This window comes from Psammomys obesus, unplaced genomic scaffold, assembly GCF_907164565.1.
Source record: "Psammomys obesus unplaced genomic scaffold, mPsaObe1.curated_primary_1811, whole genome shotgun sequence".
Taxonomy (NCBI): domain Eukaryota; kingdom Metazoa; phylum Chordata; class Mammalia; order Rodentia; family Muridae; genus Psammomys; species Psammomys obesus.
The window spans coordinates 1,323,942-1,343,345 of record NW_026596443.1 but is presented as its reverse complement, the minus strand read 5'-3'; the positions used below and the strand labels follow the sequence as shown (position 1 = coordinate 1,343,345).

The 19,404-nt window shown below is 37.6% G+C and overlaps 1 protein-coding gene across 5 annotated transcripts in view; it reads left to right on the top strand.

Annotated features, from left to right (window-relative positions):
• The window catches only part of Mdm4 (MDM4 regulator of p53), a 43,040-nt gene that overhangs the window by 9,918 nt on the left and 13,718 nt on the right, over positions 1-19,404 (top strand). For 2 of the 5 annotated variants that reach the window (XM_055598231.1, XM_055598227.1), the window contains exons 2-8: positions 761-872; positions 4,908-4,982; positions 6,430-6,563; positions 8,062-8,117; positions 12,576-12,643; positions 13,402-13,501; positions 15,792-15,952. In XM_055598231.1, the coding sequence (XP_055454206.1) occupies positions 795-872; positions 4,908-4,982; positions 6,430-6,563; positions 8,062-8,117; positions 12,576-12,643; positions 13,402-13,501; positions 15,792-15,952 (672 nt within the window). In that variant the 5' untranslated portion in view covers positions 761-794. Of the gene's footprint in view, positions 1-760; positions 873-1,717; positions 1,759-2,388; positions 2,415-4,904; positions 4,983-6,429; positions 6,564-8,061; positions 8,118-12,575; positions 12,644-13,401; positions 13,502-15,791; positions 15,953-19,404 lie in introns of those variants that run through there. The other 3 variants (XM_055598230.1, XM_055598226.1, XM_055598229.1) reach the window with 2 other exon arrangements.

Genomic DNA, 19,404 nt, shown 5'->3' with positions numbered 1-19,404 from the left:
CCAGGCAAATGCAGACACTCACTATCCTGTGGTTTCTGGTCTGGGCATGTTGGAACTTCTAAACTTGGTGATTTTCCACCTGTGTGCCTCCTAGCTCTTATCTTAAGCACTCTGCTCAGGAGTAACTGGTACTATCTGACAGCCAGTGGGAAACAGAGATTGCAAATCTGCCTTTCAGCCAGAACAGTTCACTCATTAGCATCCGCATTAGAGGTGGAACATGTCCAGACCTGTCTTTCTTTGAGGATTCACCTGAGGGAGGCATTGGTGGTTTAGTCTCTAGCTTGTGCTGGATCTTATTATTGAGAATCTCAATGTGAGTATTTTGCATTTGTTGTATAGAGATATATATGCATATATCAGGTTTTTAATTTAACTGTTGCTGGCAGTCTTGTCTTTTTATTATGTTTTGGAGACTGGGTCTCTATATAGGCTCTAAGTGTCCTTGAACTTGCTGGATAGACCAGACTGTTAGAGCAGGCTTGTCTTGAACTCACAAAGATCCACTTGCCTCTGCCTCCTGGGTGTTGATTTTAAAGGTGTGTGCCACCATGCCCTGCTTAATTTTATTTTTATTTTATTTCTTTATTTATTTTGAGGCAGGGTTTCCCTGTGTAACAAAGCCCTGCCTGTTCTGGACTGCCTCTCAGAAAAAAGAGATCCTCCTGCCTCTGCCTGCCTGGCACTGGGATTAAAGGCATGCACCATCACACCTGCCCTCTACTTCACATTTTTTTATCAAATTTTTTTCTCCTTTTAGTTTGCTAACTGACTTCGGAATCTTCACTGCCAAAATGACATCGCATTCCACTTCTGCCCAGTGCTCAACATCCGACAGTGCTTGCAGGATTGCTTCGGAACGAGCTAGTCAGGTAATCAGTACCAGGCATCTTATTTTTCTTTGAATATTTTGAGAAATTGAATTGAGACATACAGCTGAATTCACTGATGAGGGTTTGCTTAAAGCAGAAGTGGTAATGTTATAAAAGCTTGTGTTACCATAGTTATAGTCTAAAGTTATAGTCTAAAACGCTTAAGGTCACTCTGGATTTTCATTCCTTATGCCCCTACCTTGTTTAATTCATACATTTTTATTATAGTAGGCACATTTTAGGTAGGAGGTAGGTAGTAGGGAATTTGGGGCCAGGTTATCTAAGTTCTTTTTTGTCTAATCTGGTTGTAATTAGTTGATTTCCTTTCCTTTTGTTTGTGCATTTTACTTTGAGGTTTGAGAAAGAAAGACACAAACAGGGTCTCCCTATACAGCCCCAGCTGACCTGGAACTTCTTTTGTAGACAAGGCTGCTGTGAACTTGCTTGATCCCTCTGCCTAGCTTTTAGGTTTTGGAATTCTAGGCAAGTGCTACCAGGTCAAGCTAGTTTGTTTTATTTAAAAGGCTATCTTAAATGGTGAATATAGCAAATGTATTCTTACAAAATCTATAGCTTATCTTTAGGCATTTGTGGATACACACTCTAGACAATCTCATCTCAGATTTGGTACATCCTATTGCAGATAGACCTTTTTGACAGGGTTTCTCTGTGTCGCCTAGTCTCTCCTGGAACTCAGGGTGTATACCAGACTGGCCTTCAAACTCACAGAGATTTGCCTGCCTCTGCCTCCAGAGTGCTGGGATAATCTGGAAGGGTCAGCTTGGGTTGGCCTCGAATGCAGACTCACTTAGGCTAAACTTCGAATGCTTTGTTTTGTTCTGCAGATCATGGAGATGTCAGCCAAAGGAATCAGACATGTGCCACTGTATGTGGCTAAAGAGTACTGGATCTTTTTCATTCTTATTACTGTCCTAATAGCTAACGCATTAGGGAAGATGGGAGGTAGTATTAGCCTTAAAATGACTTTATTGAGGGATCTGATGCTATAGTCCTATATTTAATCCCAGCTACTTGACTGGTTCGAGCAGGAGGATCAGCCTGCTTGGGCTGCAGAGTGAATTTAAGGACAACCTTGGCAACTGAGATTCGTGTGTGTGTGTGTGTGTGTGTGTGTGTGTGTGTGTGTGTGTTTATATATATATATTTATATGTGTGTATGTGTGTTTAGTATGTATTTATATATGTGTATGTGTATGTGGAATAACTACACTCACTTCATCCCCCCATGTTTATGTCTGATGTATGTGTCCCTGTGTCTGTAAAGACCAGAAAGTAAAATGGCTTGTCTTCCTCAATTGTGCTCCACTTATTTTTTTGAGACAGGTTCTGTTATTAAATCTACAGCTCACTGACTGGCCAGTGAGTTCCAGGAGGGTCCCTTTATCACAGCCTTCCTAGTGCTGTGACTGTAGATTTCTGCTACCACATGTGGCTTTCTGTGTGGGTGCTAGAAATCTGAATGAACTCAGGTCTTCATGCCTGTACAACTTCCCAGTTGCTCCACTTTCTTTAATATTCCAGGTAGGTTGTTCGAAGTATGAAAAATTATATGCACTATGATTCTTCAAGAAACATACTTTGTTTGGTTTTATTTGTTTGTTTTCAGGCCTGCCTGGTCTACATAGCAAGTTCCAGCACAGCTTGGACTTTATAGAGACCCCATCTCTAAAAAAGAAAAAGAACTTGAAAAATGGGCCCAGACTATATTTACATACAATATTTATATATTAATAGTATTACATATCAATGACATGTAACACATTATATTAATGGTATATATACACACATATAATACACATATGTATACATTATACACACACACATATAAATATATGGATGGCCTCACTTCCTATGTAGCCAAGGATGAACTTGGCTCTCCCAAGTGCTGCGAGTACAATAGTGAACCACCACCTAGCTTCCATTACTAGGAAGTAATGGAAAAAAGTAGCATTAATTTTTCTAATACAATTATGAACCATTTGAAGTTTGGTGTAGGAGTCAACAGACTTTCTGTATAGAAAAGTCAGGAAACAAATATGTTAAGCTTTGTAGGCCATAAAGTTTTCGTCTTAACCCTTCAGTAATGTAGCCCTAAAAAAATATGTTAACTAATGGGCATGGTCATATTCTGGTATAACCATTTACAGCAGGAATAGGGGTTAGCCGAGCTTCAGAGCACTTGCCTTGGATGTACAGGGCTTAAGGCTAGATTCCCCAGAACTGCCAAAATGAAGGGAAATGGGGGGGGACCCCAACCTTTTTACAAATGCAGAAGAGTGTTTGCCACCCCTTGGTTTAATAAATAATTAATAATAAGCTGACACATAAAAATGGTACATTATGTGTTCATTAATAATTACTAAGGGAGGGCTGGAGAGATGGCTCAGAGGTTAAGAGCACTGGCTGTTCTTCCAGAGGTCCTGAGGTCAATTCCTAGCAACCACCTGGTGGCTCACAACCATCTATAATGAGATCTGGTGCTCTCTTCTGATATGCAGGTATATATGCAGGCAGAACATTGTATATATAATAAATAAATAAATCTTAAAATAAATTGGTAAGGGAGCTGAGACCATAGCTGAGTGGTAGAATACTTACCTAGCATGTGCGAGGTTCTAAGATCAATTTCAAGCAGCATACAAAAGTGAGTAATGAATAATGTGAAAAAAGGACTTTTTAAATAAAAGATACAAGATAGGAAAGTATATGAGTGTAGGCAAATAGTACACAAAACATAATACATGATAAAGTAAGCCAAGTTACTGTGGCTTTAATAGGATGACAGAGCAGTAAATAGATAACTTTGTCGTTTGTTAGTGTTTCAGTTTTATAATAAAAATACCTTAAATACACAATTATTGGCTAAAGAGCTCCCAAACTCCACAATTGGTGAAATGGTTGTATACAATAAATGCTCTTTATTAATCTGTTGATTTTCATTACTATCTTTCTTTGATGTTGTTTTGGGGATTTTTTTGTTGTTGTTACTGTTTTTCAGACAGGGTTTCTCTGTGTGTAGTAGCCCTAGCTTCCTGAAATCACTCTGTAGACCAGGCTGGCCTTGACTTCACAGAGATCCGCCTGCTTCTTCCTCCCGAGTGCTGGGATTAAAGGTGTGTCCCAACACTGCTCAACTCATTACTATCATCTTTTAACTAGTTGAGAATAATACTAGTATATACATATTTAGTCTGGGCCATTTTTCAGGTTTTTGTTTTGTTTTGTTTTGTTTTGTTTCTTTTTTAGAGACAGAGTTTCTGTGAAGTTCTGGCTGTACTGGTACATGCTATGTAGACCAGGCTGGACTTATATTTAGGAGATCTTTCTTATGCTCTCCCCATCCAAGTATGAGATTAAAACTGTGTAATCAATGCTAAGTCCCCAGCTTTCAGGTTTTTAATAGATACATAGGAATGGAACTGGTTTGTTATTTGATATTTCTCTTTATTTTCTTTAAGTAAAAAGTGTATTTGTATGAGTGTTTTGCCTTCATGTATGCCTGTGCCTCACAGTTGTGTCTGTGTCAGATAGCCTAGAACTGGGAGTTACAGTTGTGAGGTGCCTTGTAAGTGCTAGGAATTGAACTCAGTTTCTCTGAAAGAACAGCCAGTACTCTTAGCTACTGAGCCATCTTTCTAAGAACTGCCGATTTTTTTTTCCCCACAACAGGTAAATCATTTTACAATTCCACCAGAAATACACAGATATGCTAATTTTCCTGTTTGCATGCCAACAGCCAATTTTCTTAAAAATGTATTGTCATCTTTGTAGGTATGAGTGTACTTCCTGTTGTAAATGATTTATCAGAAAGGCAGCATGTGTCTCCCAAGAGGTTTTAAGGCTTTTAAGGAAGATTTCTTTTCCTTAATATTTCAGAAATAAATCTAATTGAAATGTAAATAGCAACTTTATGCTGGGTTTGTGCAGCGTTCAAGGTCATTCTTTAGTATATAGTAAGTTCCAGGTCTGTCAGATACATGAAAATTCTGTCTTAATGTTTTATTTTTATAGCAGGTACGACCAAAACTGCCACTTCTGAAGATTTTGCAGGCAGCAGGTGCTCAAGGTGAAGTATTCACCATGAAAGAGGTAAGCTACTAAAGACAGTTCTCAATTTTAAGAATGGTTGAATAGAGGCCATCATATGCACAGTTGGGAAATCAGGGCAAGAACGGAAGTTGTGCTACCGAAGGAGCAGCTCATGCTGTAAAGACTGCCTTGTTAATTTCCTGTTTCTCCTAGAGTTCCTTTTGAAGTGAATATATGTGTGGTCATCCGCAAATTCATTGACCTGGGAGTTAAAAAGCAAAAGGTGTAGGTTAAAATGTCATAGCTTGCAAGTTTTCCTGCCAGGCAGCAGTTTGATGCAGTAACTTTGTCATTATACATTTGTCAGATACTCTTGAGTACTGAGTCATTTTGAATGTTTAGGAGTTTAAATAACATAGTATCTGGAAGATTTTTTTATAAACCATCAAAGCACATTGATTTTTTTTTCTTTTTTTTTTTTTTAGATTTGTTTATTATGTATATAGTATTCTGTCTGCATGTATGCCTGTGTACTAGAAGAGGGCACCAAATCTCATTATAGATGGTTGTGAGCCACCATGTGGTTGCTAGGAATTGAACTCAGGACCTCTGGAAGAGCAGTCAGTGCTCTTAACTTCTGAACCATCTGTTTAGCCTGCACATTGAATTTTTTTAACTGGAAAACAGTATTTGAACAGTTTGTTTGCATTTAGTATGGTAGATCCTTCACCTTCCTGAGGAGAAAACAAAATTATGGAGCTCTTTTTTATCGTTAGAAGTGCTGTATCTATCAGTACTGCTGCTGAGATTACAGATGTCTTTGATTTGCCTGTAATATTTAATAAGAACTTAATTATTGAGTGAAAAGTTGTTTTTTTGTTTTTTGTTTTTTTACCTAATTTTAAAAAACATTTCAGGGTCAGAGTGGGAGGATAGAAGGGAATATACAATGAAGCATTAAAAAATATTTCAGAAGTTGTATCTCCCAGTTCCTTCCCTTTCCCTTTCCTCCTTTCCTGTTAAAAAATTTATCCAGGTCTATTGCCAACAATGTATCAACCTAGATGATATAATAAAGATCTATAACATGCTTTATGTACATGTAAAAGAGCACTTTTCAAGTTTAGAACCATGAGATTTTGAACCCTGAAATGAAAAAGCCAGAATTTAGGTCTTTAACAAATAAAAGCATAGTGTGTCTGGCCTTTTCTTTTCAGGTCCATTAAACACTGGACACATGCCAGTAGAATACTAAGTTGCTACCTTTTTTCATTGTCAAATCAACAATAACTTTTGGTGTAAAAGTCACTGGCTCTGTTGATGAATGAGTGGATGAACCTAGCAGTAGGAATCACTGTCCTCTTTGGGGATTGCTTATACTCTGTTCGTATCCCAACACTGGCAGTCTTGTATGTCTTTCTCTAGCAAAGTGTCTCAGCCACTCATGGGTAATTGTGGTTTGGGGATAGTCAGACATATCATTTCATAGTGTTTCATTCTCATGTAGGTAATGCACTATCTAGGCCAGTACATAATGGTGAAGCAGCTCTATGATCAACAGGAGCAACACATGGTATATTGTGGTGGAGATCTTTTGGGAGATCTACTTGGATGTCAGAGCTTTTCTGTGAAAGATCCAAGGTAAAGAGGGTCAGGGTTTATGTATCTTTGAGTACTTATACCTTCTCATTCAATCTGTATAGGTTTTTTTTTTTTCAATCAGTAAGTATTTTAGGGACTGCATATGTTGTATAGCCAGTGAGAAACATGTACAGTAGAATGGTTTGAACTGTAGACAGTCTGAAATGATGAAACATATGGTACAGTAATCATCTTTATATGTTGTGATAAAATAACATGACAGTAAGAGCTATAGAAGAGAAGTACATGAAATGAGGAATGATTGGGACTTATATTGTCAGAGGCATCCTTGAGGATGCAAAAGGTGAGCTGAGTGAGCTGTAACAGTTTTTAGGGACTAATTGGAAGAAGAGCTTCTCACTGAGCATCTTGGATAAAGATTGAATAGGGAGTCATGTCACTAAAATAGTTTGTAAGGTATTAGAGAGAAAGGAGGAGGTGTGTGCTGATAAGAAAAATAAAGAAATTCATGATAGTTTGGGGTTCCTAGTGAAACCAGTAAGAATCAAGTAGAGTAAATTTGACCTATGTGGTGTTCTTGGCTTACATGGGGCCATGTCATTGGCTTACCCTTTCAAGCTAGTTGGTAACTGAGGAGCTAGTGTCCTTCAAATTTTCTTTTTGTTTAAAGTTTTATTTCATGTGTTGCCTGCATGTGCATGCTTATCTATGTACATGTTTGGTGCCCAAGGAGGTTGGAAGATGGTGACAGATCCCCTGGAATTAAAGTTATAAGTGGTTGTGAGCCACCATGTTGGTGCTGGTAGTTGAATTCTGTTTCTCAGTAAGAGCTCTTCAGCTGAGCCATCTATGCCCCATTCTCATCCTTCTGGTGGTTCCCGCCTTAATAGTGATTGTTTTCTTCTGAGCTTATTTTCTCTTAACAATGATAAAACTTCCTTTCACACCCCCATTTCTCAATCAAAAACATGAAACTTGACATCTAGAAGGAAAGAATAATTTTCAAGGGAAATCTCCCTAATTGGGTAACTAATAGTTAATATAATAAAATTTGATCAAATTATTATTGAGGACAAGATAGCAGGGGCTGGACATTCACTTATTGGTTTTGTTTTTTTTTTTAATAGTGTCTCTCATTAGCTCAAAATTAGTAAGTTGCTAAGAATAACCTCAAACTTGATCTTCCAGCCTGAATCTCTCAGATGCTGGAGTTTTAGGCAAGCGCTACTGTGCTTGGCTCCTTTTTAATATTTAAGTTATTTTAAAAAATTGTGGGAAAGCCGGGCACGGTGGCACACAACTGTAATGGCAGCACTTGGGGAGGCAAGAGGCAGATGGTTCTCTGAGGTTGAGGCCAGCCTAGTCTACAAAGGGAGTCCAGGACAGCCAAGGCTACACAGAGAAACCTTGTTTTGAAAAAAAAAAAATTGTGGGGAAAAAAAAATTATCTGTATATCTAAGAGAAAGTAGGAAGGTGACATACCACAGGAATATTTAATTAATGGAAAACCACAAATATTCATATTATTTTTTACAGCCCTCTCTATGATATGCTAAGAAAGAATCTTGTCACATCAGGCTTTGATAACACAGGTATGTTATATGTTTCTTCAGTCTGTATTGAAGCTTTGAGTTTAAGGGAGCAAGTGATGGGCACAAGGGTCAAGATGAAAATGGAGTGCTGCGTGAGACATGACTGGAGGGATCTATGAACGACTGTCATACAGCATGGTATTACTGTTAAGTAAGTTCTAATGGATAAATTCAGTCATACTGAAGCTAGAGAGAAAAGAGGTGCCTACAGCCTCGATGTAATTTTTTTCTCTTTATACAGCAAGGGGAACCGAGGCCCTTGTATTTATGTGCTCTACCACTGACCTATGTTTCTAGCTTTCTGTTTACTATTTTGAGACAGCATCTCCCTGAGTTGCCCATGCTGGCCTTGAACTCACTCTGTAGTCCACGCAGGCCTTGAATTTGTGGATTCCCCTCCCACCAAAACTTCCTAGTAGCTGGGTCTCTGGGCCTGTGGAAGCAGGCCCAGCTTAAACTTAGTGATTATAAACATTGCATTGTATTTGTTTCATCTTAATATACTTAAAAGAAATGTCTAAGATACGGACTTTTCAAGCATAACCACATCATTACTGTACTCATAAGTAATGATAAAATAAATGTTCCCCAATCCTAGTGAATAAGCTAGTTTTAGTTTGTTTTTCCTCTCATTCATCTTAAAAGTACTTTTTACTTTTGGTTTGTTCAAGTGAGGAGCCAAACAAAGCCCACACATGTCCTTGGGTTTATTATAAAAACAAAAAAAAAACCTTAACTGCCCTCTTTGTGTGTGTGTGTGTGTGTATGTGAGAGAGAGAGAGAGATTTGGTTTGACATTAAATTGACACCTTTTTTTTAAATGTCACATAATTGTGCATATTTGTGGGGGTACCATGTATTTTGTTACATATAGAATGTTCATGGATCAAATCAGGATAACTAACATATCTACCATCTCAAGTTTAGTGTCTTTCTGTGTTGGAAGCATTCAAAATCTCCACTTCCAGCTATTGAAATGTTCAGTAAATTAGTATGGCCACTCTACTGTGATATAGGATACTCCTTTTGAGTGTCATCATACTTATTGAAAATTTGGGTAATTTGACCTGTAGGATTGTCTGCATATAGAATTGACAGATTGTATTGTTGCACTTGTGTTTCTTTACCCTTGCTGATTTAGAGTAATGCTTGAATAGATCCACTCAAATTTAAATGTTTTTGCTGATAGATCATCATTGATGGTGCTTTGGACTTTTTTCCACCTCTGTATGTCTCACTTTAGTTATGTAATCCTGCCCCTCTTTCATCTGTGATTCTGTGGGCTCTTGGTAGTTTGCTGTCATCCATCTATTATAACAGTTCTCTCAAAAAATTTTCACTTTAATGATTTTAGTAATTTTTTTAGAACCCCTTTTTTTTCTTACTTATGAGACAGAGTCATACATTGTAGTTTCTGTGTACCCCAAGGTAGCCTCGAACTTGGAAATAACTATCTGTCCCAGCCCCCTGAACATTGGGATCTCAGGCATGAGCCACTACACTCAGCTTGTTATCTGCAAGCCAATTGGACTCTTCTCAGACCTTTAAGATACTTACTGCCTTTGCATTTATTAGTTCTGGGGTGGAAACTGGCTGTTTTGGAGTCTGGTTTCCAAAGAGGTGGGATAGAGATGCTACTGAAATGTGTGTGACACTCTCACTCTGGACAGTGAAACACTCTCTTTTGTTTGCCTTAGTTAGATTTGAGCAGCATCGCCCAAGTTAGACCACTTCACTAGACTTTTTATGCTCATGGAACTAAATAGACTGCAAAGAATCTTTATAAATCTCTCTTTCCATGTCAGTGAAAGACATGGAGAGGGGAAGCTTTGCAAATGAGAGGCAGCTTTATTGAAAGTAAGTCATTTGTGAACTAAAATTTTCTTTGGAAAGTCACTGGTGGCTTGAAATACATGAGTGATTTTATAATTTTGATGTGTATATTTAGTTAAATTTATTTTCTGAACCATCCTCTGAATATTTAGAGTGAGCATAGTTCTGACATTTTCTTCTCAGTTTCTTTCTTCTACTTTTTCTGCATGTCTTTTTCTATAGAGTATTCTAAAGAACATTTAACAATTCAGTTCATCTTTACAGCCATCCTGTGAGGAGGTCCTAGAGGTAAAGAAACAGAAGGTTTTATTGTTTTTAAATCTGATCTGTGATTTGTCCAGTAATAGACTCATGGTCATTGGCCAGCCCTTGCATTACCCATTATGCCACACAATTATATGTCCTTAACCCTTTTTAACTCTAACAGAATGTGCTCATCCTCCCAATTTTTTGGACACACATTTTTCTTTCTGATTATTAAGTTCTTAAAACATTTTTACTTGTTTATTTAAATTAGTAGTTTTTTTCATGTGCATTGATGTTTTGCTTGCATATATGTCTGTGTGAGAGAGTGTTGGATCGCCTAGAGCAGGAGTTAGCAGTTGTGAGCTGCCATGTGGGTGCTGGGAATTGAACTTGAGTCCTCTGAAAGAGCAGCCAGTGTTCTTAACTGCTGAGCCATCTCTCCAGCCCACAGTTCTATTTTTATTTAACTTGTCATTCAGAAGAATTTGTACTTAAAAGCCACAGACTCCTGGAATGGTGGGAACACTCGCATTCTCATTACTTGGGAGGCAGAGACCTGGGAGAGCTCAAGTTTCAGTCTAGTGTGGGCTACGTAGCTACCCGGTTTCAGGAAAAAGAAAAAGAATTAAGTGGTTAGTGTGTTTTGCTCTTTCCCTAGATTCCCTCACTGGCAATATATAATATAATCATAGCATAATGATGCCTTAGGAAATAGTTGCAGAGAACTTTTTAAAGAATTGTTATACAGGGTTTTATAGGGAATTTTGTGAGGAGTTTAGATTGTCTGCTCTGACTTGCTCTTACAGTTAGTGCTTATAATTGGATGTCTCTGTTGACCTGAAAATAAATAGGATTGCATGTGTTTTATTTGTACAAGTGGGTTAGATCTTTATCTGTTTTGATTGTTGAAGAAAATGGTCATTATTTAAAATGAAGGTAGTTCTTTCTAAATATTTTTTACAACTTTCCCAGGCACATTAATAAAATAATAGATATAACAAGCTTTATGGTTAGTTTTAAATTTCTTTCTGTATTGTAGTTTTCTAGATAATTTCTTTTTGTTTTTGAGTAGTTTAGCCTAAATAAGTTTTTTTAAAAATAATAACCACAGTTGCTTAAAAAACAAAAACAAAAGAACAGCTGATTGTGTTATTTTGATCTTGTTTCGAAGATGACTTTAGCCAGAAAATGCTATCTATGAACTTATTCTCGCTTAGCTATAAAAAAAAAAAATGCTTCTAGAAATGTTATTACAATTTTGTAATTGGTTTGTTTTGTGCAAAATGACAGAATTGTCAGAGTAGTTTCAGGTTCTTGTCAGACTACTGGATGCTGCTGCTTTTTTTCACGAGCAGCTTCTCAGTGGCTCTGCTAGTGGGTGGTGAACCCAGTCCTCAGCAGGCACACTTGAATGTGTCTCAGTTACATGGTGTTGGTCAGGTTAGGGTCTCAGTTGCTTATGCTTTTCTATAGTAATATTTTTAGGTTTTGTTTCAATTGAGACTTTTGTTAAGTTTTTGGGATGCATTTTGCTCTTCGCTAATGCAGTATAGGGATGTGGATGTCTGTTTGGCCTGTGAGATGGCTCGGTGTGTTAAAGGACTTGCTGATGACCCGAGTTTGATCCATAGAACCCATTGTGGAAGGAGAGTACCAACTTCCATCCCATATTTCTTTAAGCAAGGGTAACATGAATGTCCATTATACAAAGTAATAGACAACAGTCTAAAAACAGAGAATTTCTCTCTACTGCCCCTTTCTTTTCTCTTTACTTCTGTTGATTGTTGGGAGAGAAACATTCACTTTCTTGGAAAATGCTGTAGTCACTGAAAAGACTTAGGGACAGTCTAAATTCAGGTGATTGGAACTCAGAGTGTGGAATTACCATTGGCATTTAAATAATTACCATTGACATTTAAGAATGCAGGTTTGTTTGAAGATGGAATTGTTTTCTGAAACAAGGCTGGCAAATTCCTGATTTTCAGATTTTGTACGGTACTTAAAAACACAAACTAAAATAGGCAAGTAATTTTTGTTGTTGTTTATAAGGTAGGCAGTTGTCAAAATAGGAAGAGATGAGCACTCTGTTGTTTTATGCTTGACTACTTTTTGCACAAAACTCTGAACATGTGCCATGGAACAGCATATTCAGCTACTTTTGCTTTCCTCCAGATTGTTCTGGTGTTGTCTTTTAACATGGCCTGTCTTGATTTTGTCATTTTGGGTCCCCCCCCTCCCCATCTTGGGAATGAGAGTCTTTTCCAGGCAGAAGTCCATCTGTAGAGAACAAGCCTGCCTTAGGGCTGTCTGCTGAGATTTTTGTGTGGAAAGAATGGTTATTACCAGGGAAGGTTTTCCTTTTGTTTACTTGCTATCCAGATGCTGCTCAGACTCTCGCTCTCGCACAGGATCACAGTATGGATATTCCAAGTCAAGACCGACTGAAGGTAAAATCACCACACGGTGACTTCTTTTCTTGTACAGAGTGGCCCCTTCTCTGTACCTGTGGATCTTGGGCTCCCAAGGCCTTTTCGTGAATGTGGTAAGAATTTAATAAGAAAAGTCCTTGGGAGTTCACAGACCAGGGACAGAGTGAACCTTCTCTGTTCTGCCCTTAACAGAGTTCCAGTCTCTGAATATGTCTTTGGGATGTAGCACTTCTGATTTCACTTCTTCCAGTTGTTCTCTCTCTTCCTCTGTGTGTGTGTGTGTGTGTGTGTGTGTGTGTGTGTGTGTGTGTGTGTTTTCACTCATGTGCGTGTTTAAGATGGTACATATTTGGGTGTTTAAGGAATTGCTCTATTAGAGGGTAGCAGGCTCATTGCAGTTAAGTTCATGTCGTGGCATTTCCTAAAGTTTCCTCAAATCTGGGAAAACTTTAACATCATCTTGGAATATGGTGAGGGTGTTACATGATTTCTGAATTATGCCTAATATGAAGTAGGCTATGCAGACAACCTGTTTTTTCAAGAGTGTATTTTTTTCCTTTGTACAGAGGTTATTCCCCTTCCCCAAGTTTGGGATTCTGCTAGCTTGTGGTGTTGAGAGGTGTTGTGTTGCTTTACTTGCCGACTCTTGTCTGCAGAGCTCTCTTTCTTGTGCATAACCCATTGTGTTGCACACTAACTGGTGAGCCAAAATGGAACTGCTACATCCCCTGGTCCCAGTCATATTAGTCGTACTAATAGACACCCTTCCCTTTCAGCACAGTGCAACGGAGTGCTCCAGTTCCAGAAAAAGAACTGAAGAAGATGATACTCATACACTGCCTACCTCACAGCGTAAACGCAGAGATTCTAGAGGAGGTAAGCTTTGGATTAAGAATCCCTCCCTTCTCTATCCTTTTTCAGTCATACTTCTAGAAATACCTAGATAGTAGGTATATCTAGATAGTAGGTATTCTTTGGCAGCTTATGGACAGTAGGCAGTACAGAGCCCTCCTTGAGCAAGCAAGCTGAAGAGGATGCTGCCTGATGGGTTTGCTCATGCTACACTCTCTGGGGCAGATTCAGCGTACTCGGCCTTTTGAGTTTGGGTTGTCCTCTATAGAATTCATATTCTGACTTGGCTTTTGGGATGGCAGCTAACTTTTAAAGATTTAAAGTTTGCAAAATGGCAAGTATATGTAACAACATAGAGGCAAACATTAGATAGCAAGTTGAGTACTTCTTTTGCCTTGGTAGAGCCTTTTAGCCTGCTAGACACATGGTCAGGGTGAGTGAGTTAACCGATATTTTCGAAGTTCCTTATAAAATATTGTAACACTGTCTTCTGAAATTATGGAGGTTTTTGGTTTTTTTTTTTTTAATGTATGAAACTATAAATTTTCCAAAGGTGTTTAGTTTATGGCATAAAGGTGTTTTAAAAATATTTAATTTTATTCTCTGTGCATTTGTATGAAGGTGTCAGAAGCCCTGGAACTGGAGTTATAGACAGTTGTGAGTTGCCTTGTGAGTGCTGGGAATTGAACCTGGGTCCTTTGGAAAAGCAGTTAGTGCTCTTAACCACTGAGGCATTTCTCCAGTTTGGCGTAATGTTTTGTAGTAACTTGTTCCTGCTTCATAATTGGGTCAAAGGCAGGTTAGACTTTTGATTATATTTCAGAAAGTTATGTTATTAAAGTTGTTTTAGGTGGTTAAATTAAATTTGAATTTATCATGCTGGATTGTTTTCTCACTGTATTTGAACATAAATTAAAGTTAATTTGTCTTTTAAATGTGATTTCATTTAAATTCAAATTTCTTATTTTCTACTCAGAAAAAGCTATTTAAAATGATAGTTAAAAATATTGTGTGTAATTTGTGATAGAAATTTAGAAACGAATAGTTCTAGAAATACTGTAGAAAATAAAATGGCTAATAATGTTTATATTAAAAGCCTGTGATTTTTGTGGTGGTTGCTAAGAATTTCCAGGAAGATCTGTAGTTAGAAAGGACAACAACAATGTACCTGTGGAAATAACTAATTTTCATTTTTCTCTTATAATAAATTGTAGAGCTTGAGTACATGGGGATAACTTGAACGATTCTGTCTTGGAAATTAGTTTCTGATCATTACAGTAATGCATGGGTAAAAATGTAATTCACATCTTTCTGGCCATAAATATGCCTATGAAAATAGGATGTAATTAGTTGTGCTCTGACAGGGACCGGTGTATTGCAGAAATCTTCGAATCATATGTGCCTGTGCATATTTATGTTTCTGTGATTGCCATCATCAAGTCCAGTGCATTGGGAAGAGGTAAAAGACATAGAGAAAGTAGAGAAAGGACTAGCAAATATGAAAGAAAAACGTACATATGATAACAAGAGTAAACTTAGTAACTGTCAGGCTTATTTAAAATATGGAGGACCTTGTCATCTGTGGGACTTTTAGGCACTGATATCTCAAGGAGCCCTTGATCTAGAAAAGGCACATACATGTGTTTATTTGGACAGTTTAGAGTTCTCTGTTGATAGTGATTGTTACCTAAGAAAACATATTGATAAATATCCCAAATATGTGGAACCAGTAAGACTTCCTTATGACTCCCCATTAGGATCTGTACCTTCCTGCTTTGATCTCATGGATTGGACTACTGTGTTATTATCATTTGCAGTCCAGTGGATTGCCATTATCAAAACATGTATTAGAGCAAGTCATTGTAACAATACTTTTGTTTTTTGTTTTTTTTTTTTACTTTGGTTTTGAGATGGGGTTCTTACTATATAGCTTGACTAACCTGGAACTTGCTGTGTGCTATGATTAAAGGCAGGTCTATGCTAAAATGCCTGGTTCTAAGTCACTGTCATTATTTATTACAGTGTTAGGAATGTTTAAAATTTCAGATAATGGCCATTTCGAAATCATTTTAGAGCAGTGCATTCTGATGCTTTTAGAGTTTCCTGTCTTCTGCTCACAGTGTTACTGCTTGTTAATGAAACCTAAATGGGAGATTTGGGCCATTCCACTAAGGTGTTTGATTTCTTTTCCCTTCTTATTTGAAATAGGGTTTTTGTTTGTTTAATTACTTATTTGATAAAGATTGGTAAGTGTTCTTGGGAAAATCTTGGTTTTTCTTTGTTACCTACAGTTGTTTTCATTTGATTTCTGTAGATGAAGACTTGATAGAACATTTAACTCAAGATGATACATCTAGGCTGGACCTTGATTTTGAGGAGTGGGATGTTGCTGGCCTGCCTTGGTGGTTTTTAGGGAACTTGAGAAACAACTATATATCTAGAAGTAATGGCTCAACTGATTTACAGACAAATCAGGTAAAAGTCACATCTGACGGGAGCTATTTTGCTTTGTGGTGTTCTGTTTTTGCTTACGCTGACTTTTACATTCTTAGCTAAGAATTTTTACTGCTTTGTGCCATCTATATGTATATGATGCTGAGATTTAGTTCTGACTCTCCCAAAATCCACATTGAACCCCTTATATATATAAGTTGTGCTCACTTTTATAGACTCTGACTTTGAATATGAAATTGATGTTTTTTTAGCCAACACTTCTTCCTTATTTTTCCCTTTTACTTAATAATTCTAGTCAAACCACAGGAGATGCTGACTTCTTTCTCTGTCATACACTCTCAGGTTGTCAGGACTATATGCAGAATACATCAGAAGCTAACCTTTTTTTTTTTTTTTAACTGCTTTGGCTGTTCTAACTAACCCAATTTAAAATATATATATATTTTTCTTCCCAGACAGGGTTTCTCTGTGTAGCCTTGGCTCTCTTGGAACTCACTCTATAGACCAAGCTGGCTTTGAATTCAGAGCTCCACCTGCCTCTGCCTCCTGAGTGCTGGGATTAAAGGTCGTGTGCCCCCACTGCCTGGTGTCATTACTCTTTTTCATGTAGGTAGTTGAGCAGTTTTACATCACAGCTACATTTCTTGATCTTAATAGTTTTTATTTTTAAAAATATATTTTATTTTGCGTGCATGTGTGAGTTCCTGAGTGCACCTGGTACTCTTAACCACTGAACCATTTCTCCAGTCTTGGATTCCAGGATGTGGCATGAATTCCTTCTTTTGAAACAGTTTTCATATCTAATCAGGAAGTGGTTGGTTAACCCCGTAACATTATTATACCTATGGGCACATCTTGCTCAATAAGTTGGTATTTTAGGGGTCCTCTCATCCTTATAGGAAGACTATCGATTAATTTCTCCCCAAGAGTACATTTCATTGTTGTTTTTGGATTTTGTGAGACAGGGTCTCTACATAGTCCTGGCTGTGGCTGTCCTGGAACTTACTAGTCTGGCATCAGACTCACAGATGTCTTCTGAGTGCTAGGCAAGAATACATTTTTTTTAATGAGTAACTTACATTACTGCCATGATTCTTCAGGGGGATCAGAAAACAAGTAGAATAAGATCTAGACTCCTTACCGTAGCTGTAGCTTGTCTATATCAGCCTTCATTGTTCACTGCCTGTATCCTGGACACATAAGACTTTTTAATATTGTAACTCAGAATTCTTTCCTCCCTGAGGAAACTTCAATTTGGGTGCTGGGAGTTGAACCTGGATCCTTTGGAAGAGCAGACAGTGCTCTTAACCTCTGAGCAATCTCTCCAGACCTGGCAACTTAAATTTGTTTTCTACTTTGTAAAGCATTGCTCCCTCAACTCTATTTCCTTCTCATGATTTAGGACTTGGTGTGAATGTAATTTTTTTTTCTTTTAAGAGGTCATCATCACTGGTTCCAAGGTTACTGTGTTGCATAATTCCAGAGGGATCGATTTCTTATTTTGTAGATGTGCACTTTTAAGTAGTAGCCCTGCAAAACTTACCCTGTAAATTACCTCCTCTCCAGCTACCCTGTTCCTTTAACATTTTTTTTTCCTTTAAGTATTTTAAAAGTTAGTATACGAAGGGGGTTTGGGATGGCTCAGTAGTTAAGAACACTGGCTGCTTTTCTAAAGGACCTGGGTTCAATTCCAAGTACCCATATGTCAGCTCACAAATATCTGTAATTCCAGTTCCCGAGGATCTGACACCCTCACACAAACATACGTGCAGGCAGAACACCAATGTAAATAAATCATTTTTTAAAAGTTACTATATAAAGTAAGTTATGTCATTTCCATATATTCTTTTTTGAGTAAAAATGCTTCTACTAATAACAAAAAAATGAGTAAATAAGCATGCTGGAAATTCAGAACACGAGTCAACTTTTAAGATGATGGCATAAATAATTAACAATTTCATTTATATATATTGTTTGTTTCATTTTTGTTTTTTGAGACAGAGTTTCTTTGTGTAGCCCTGGAACTCACTCTGTAGACCAGGTTGGCCTTGAACTCAGATACCTGCCTCTGCCTCCTGAATGCTAGGATTAAAGACGTGCACCACCACTGCCTGGTTTATTTATATGTTTTAAACAAAATAAAATATAATAAGATAAAACTGTCCTATCAAAGTTGGACAAGGCAAACCAATAGAAAGAAAAGAGCCCAAGTGAAGGTACAAGAATTACAGCTCTACTTACTCACACACTTGGGAATTCTATAAAAATACTGAGCTGAAAGGAAGCCATAATATACATGCAGAGGACCTGGTGTAGGCCTTTGAAGGCCTGTGCTTGCTTTACTGCTTCAGTCTCTTGAGTTTATATGAGCTTTGCTCCGTTGATTTAGAATTGTTTATATATCATTCTAAATGCTCTCTTCCTGTGTCTTCTACCTGGTGATCCCTTTCTTCCCCCGTCAGTCAATCCCCACTTTGCCTTCGTGTCACATGTATTCGAAGACTGACTCTTCCAACCTCTATTTTGTCCTTGATAGTTTCATGATCCTCCCACCACCACACAATTAAAATCTAAAACATGCATATGACAGACTACATTCAGTTTATACCTTTCTGAGCCTGGCTTATTTTACTTAACATAATAACCAAATGTTATTGTTTCTTATGGCTGAATAAGATTCTGTTATCTCTATATATCATAATTTATTTGTTCATCTTGTTGATGAACATTTAGGGTAGGTTGATTTCTTAGCTCTTGAGAGATGTACGGCAATAAACACGGATATGCAAGTGTATATGGTATGGCTTTAAGTCCTTTGAGTATGTACTGGAGTGGGAAAGTTTTATGTGAAACCTTCGCACTGATTTCCATGGTGACTACTTTAGTTTTGTTGATGTGTGTGTGTGTGATTATATTGTTTGTTTTCTCTTCCTTATCTTAATTGATATTCTCAAATGCACTTGCTACTTTAGGTTTTATATTTGTGTTTATTAATTTGTTTTCTCTCAAGGTAATATAAGATCATGGCTTTTTCATTGTTTACTTATGATTACTTAGAACAATATCTGGTGCGTAATAGGCATTCAGTGAGTATTGGTCATAACAACAATAGTAGAGCACAAAGTTCTCTAAAATATCCTATGGATAATGGGCTGGCGAGATCATTCAGAGGTTAAGAATGCATATCCTTCTTGCAGAGGACCTAGCTCCGCTTCTCAGTATCCATGACTCACAGCTGGTTATAGCTCCAGTTCCAGAGGATGCCCTTTGCTGGCCTTTATGGGCGCTGCATACAGCAGAACATCTATACAGATAGAATAAAAATAAACCCTTAAAAATGTTTATACGTGAATGCAGAAAGTTAAGTTTATATATGTGGGATGTAGTTGAAAGCTTCAAAAAGTAGTTGTATGTAGTGGTGTGTGTGTATTAGTCTCAGCACTTAGAGATCAGGGGCAGGAGGATGTTGAGTT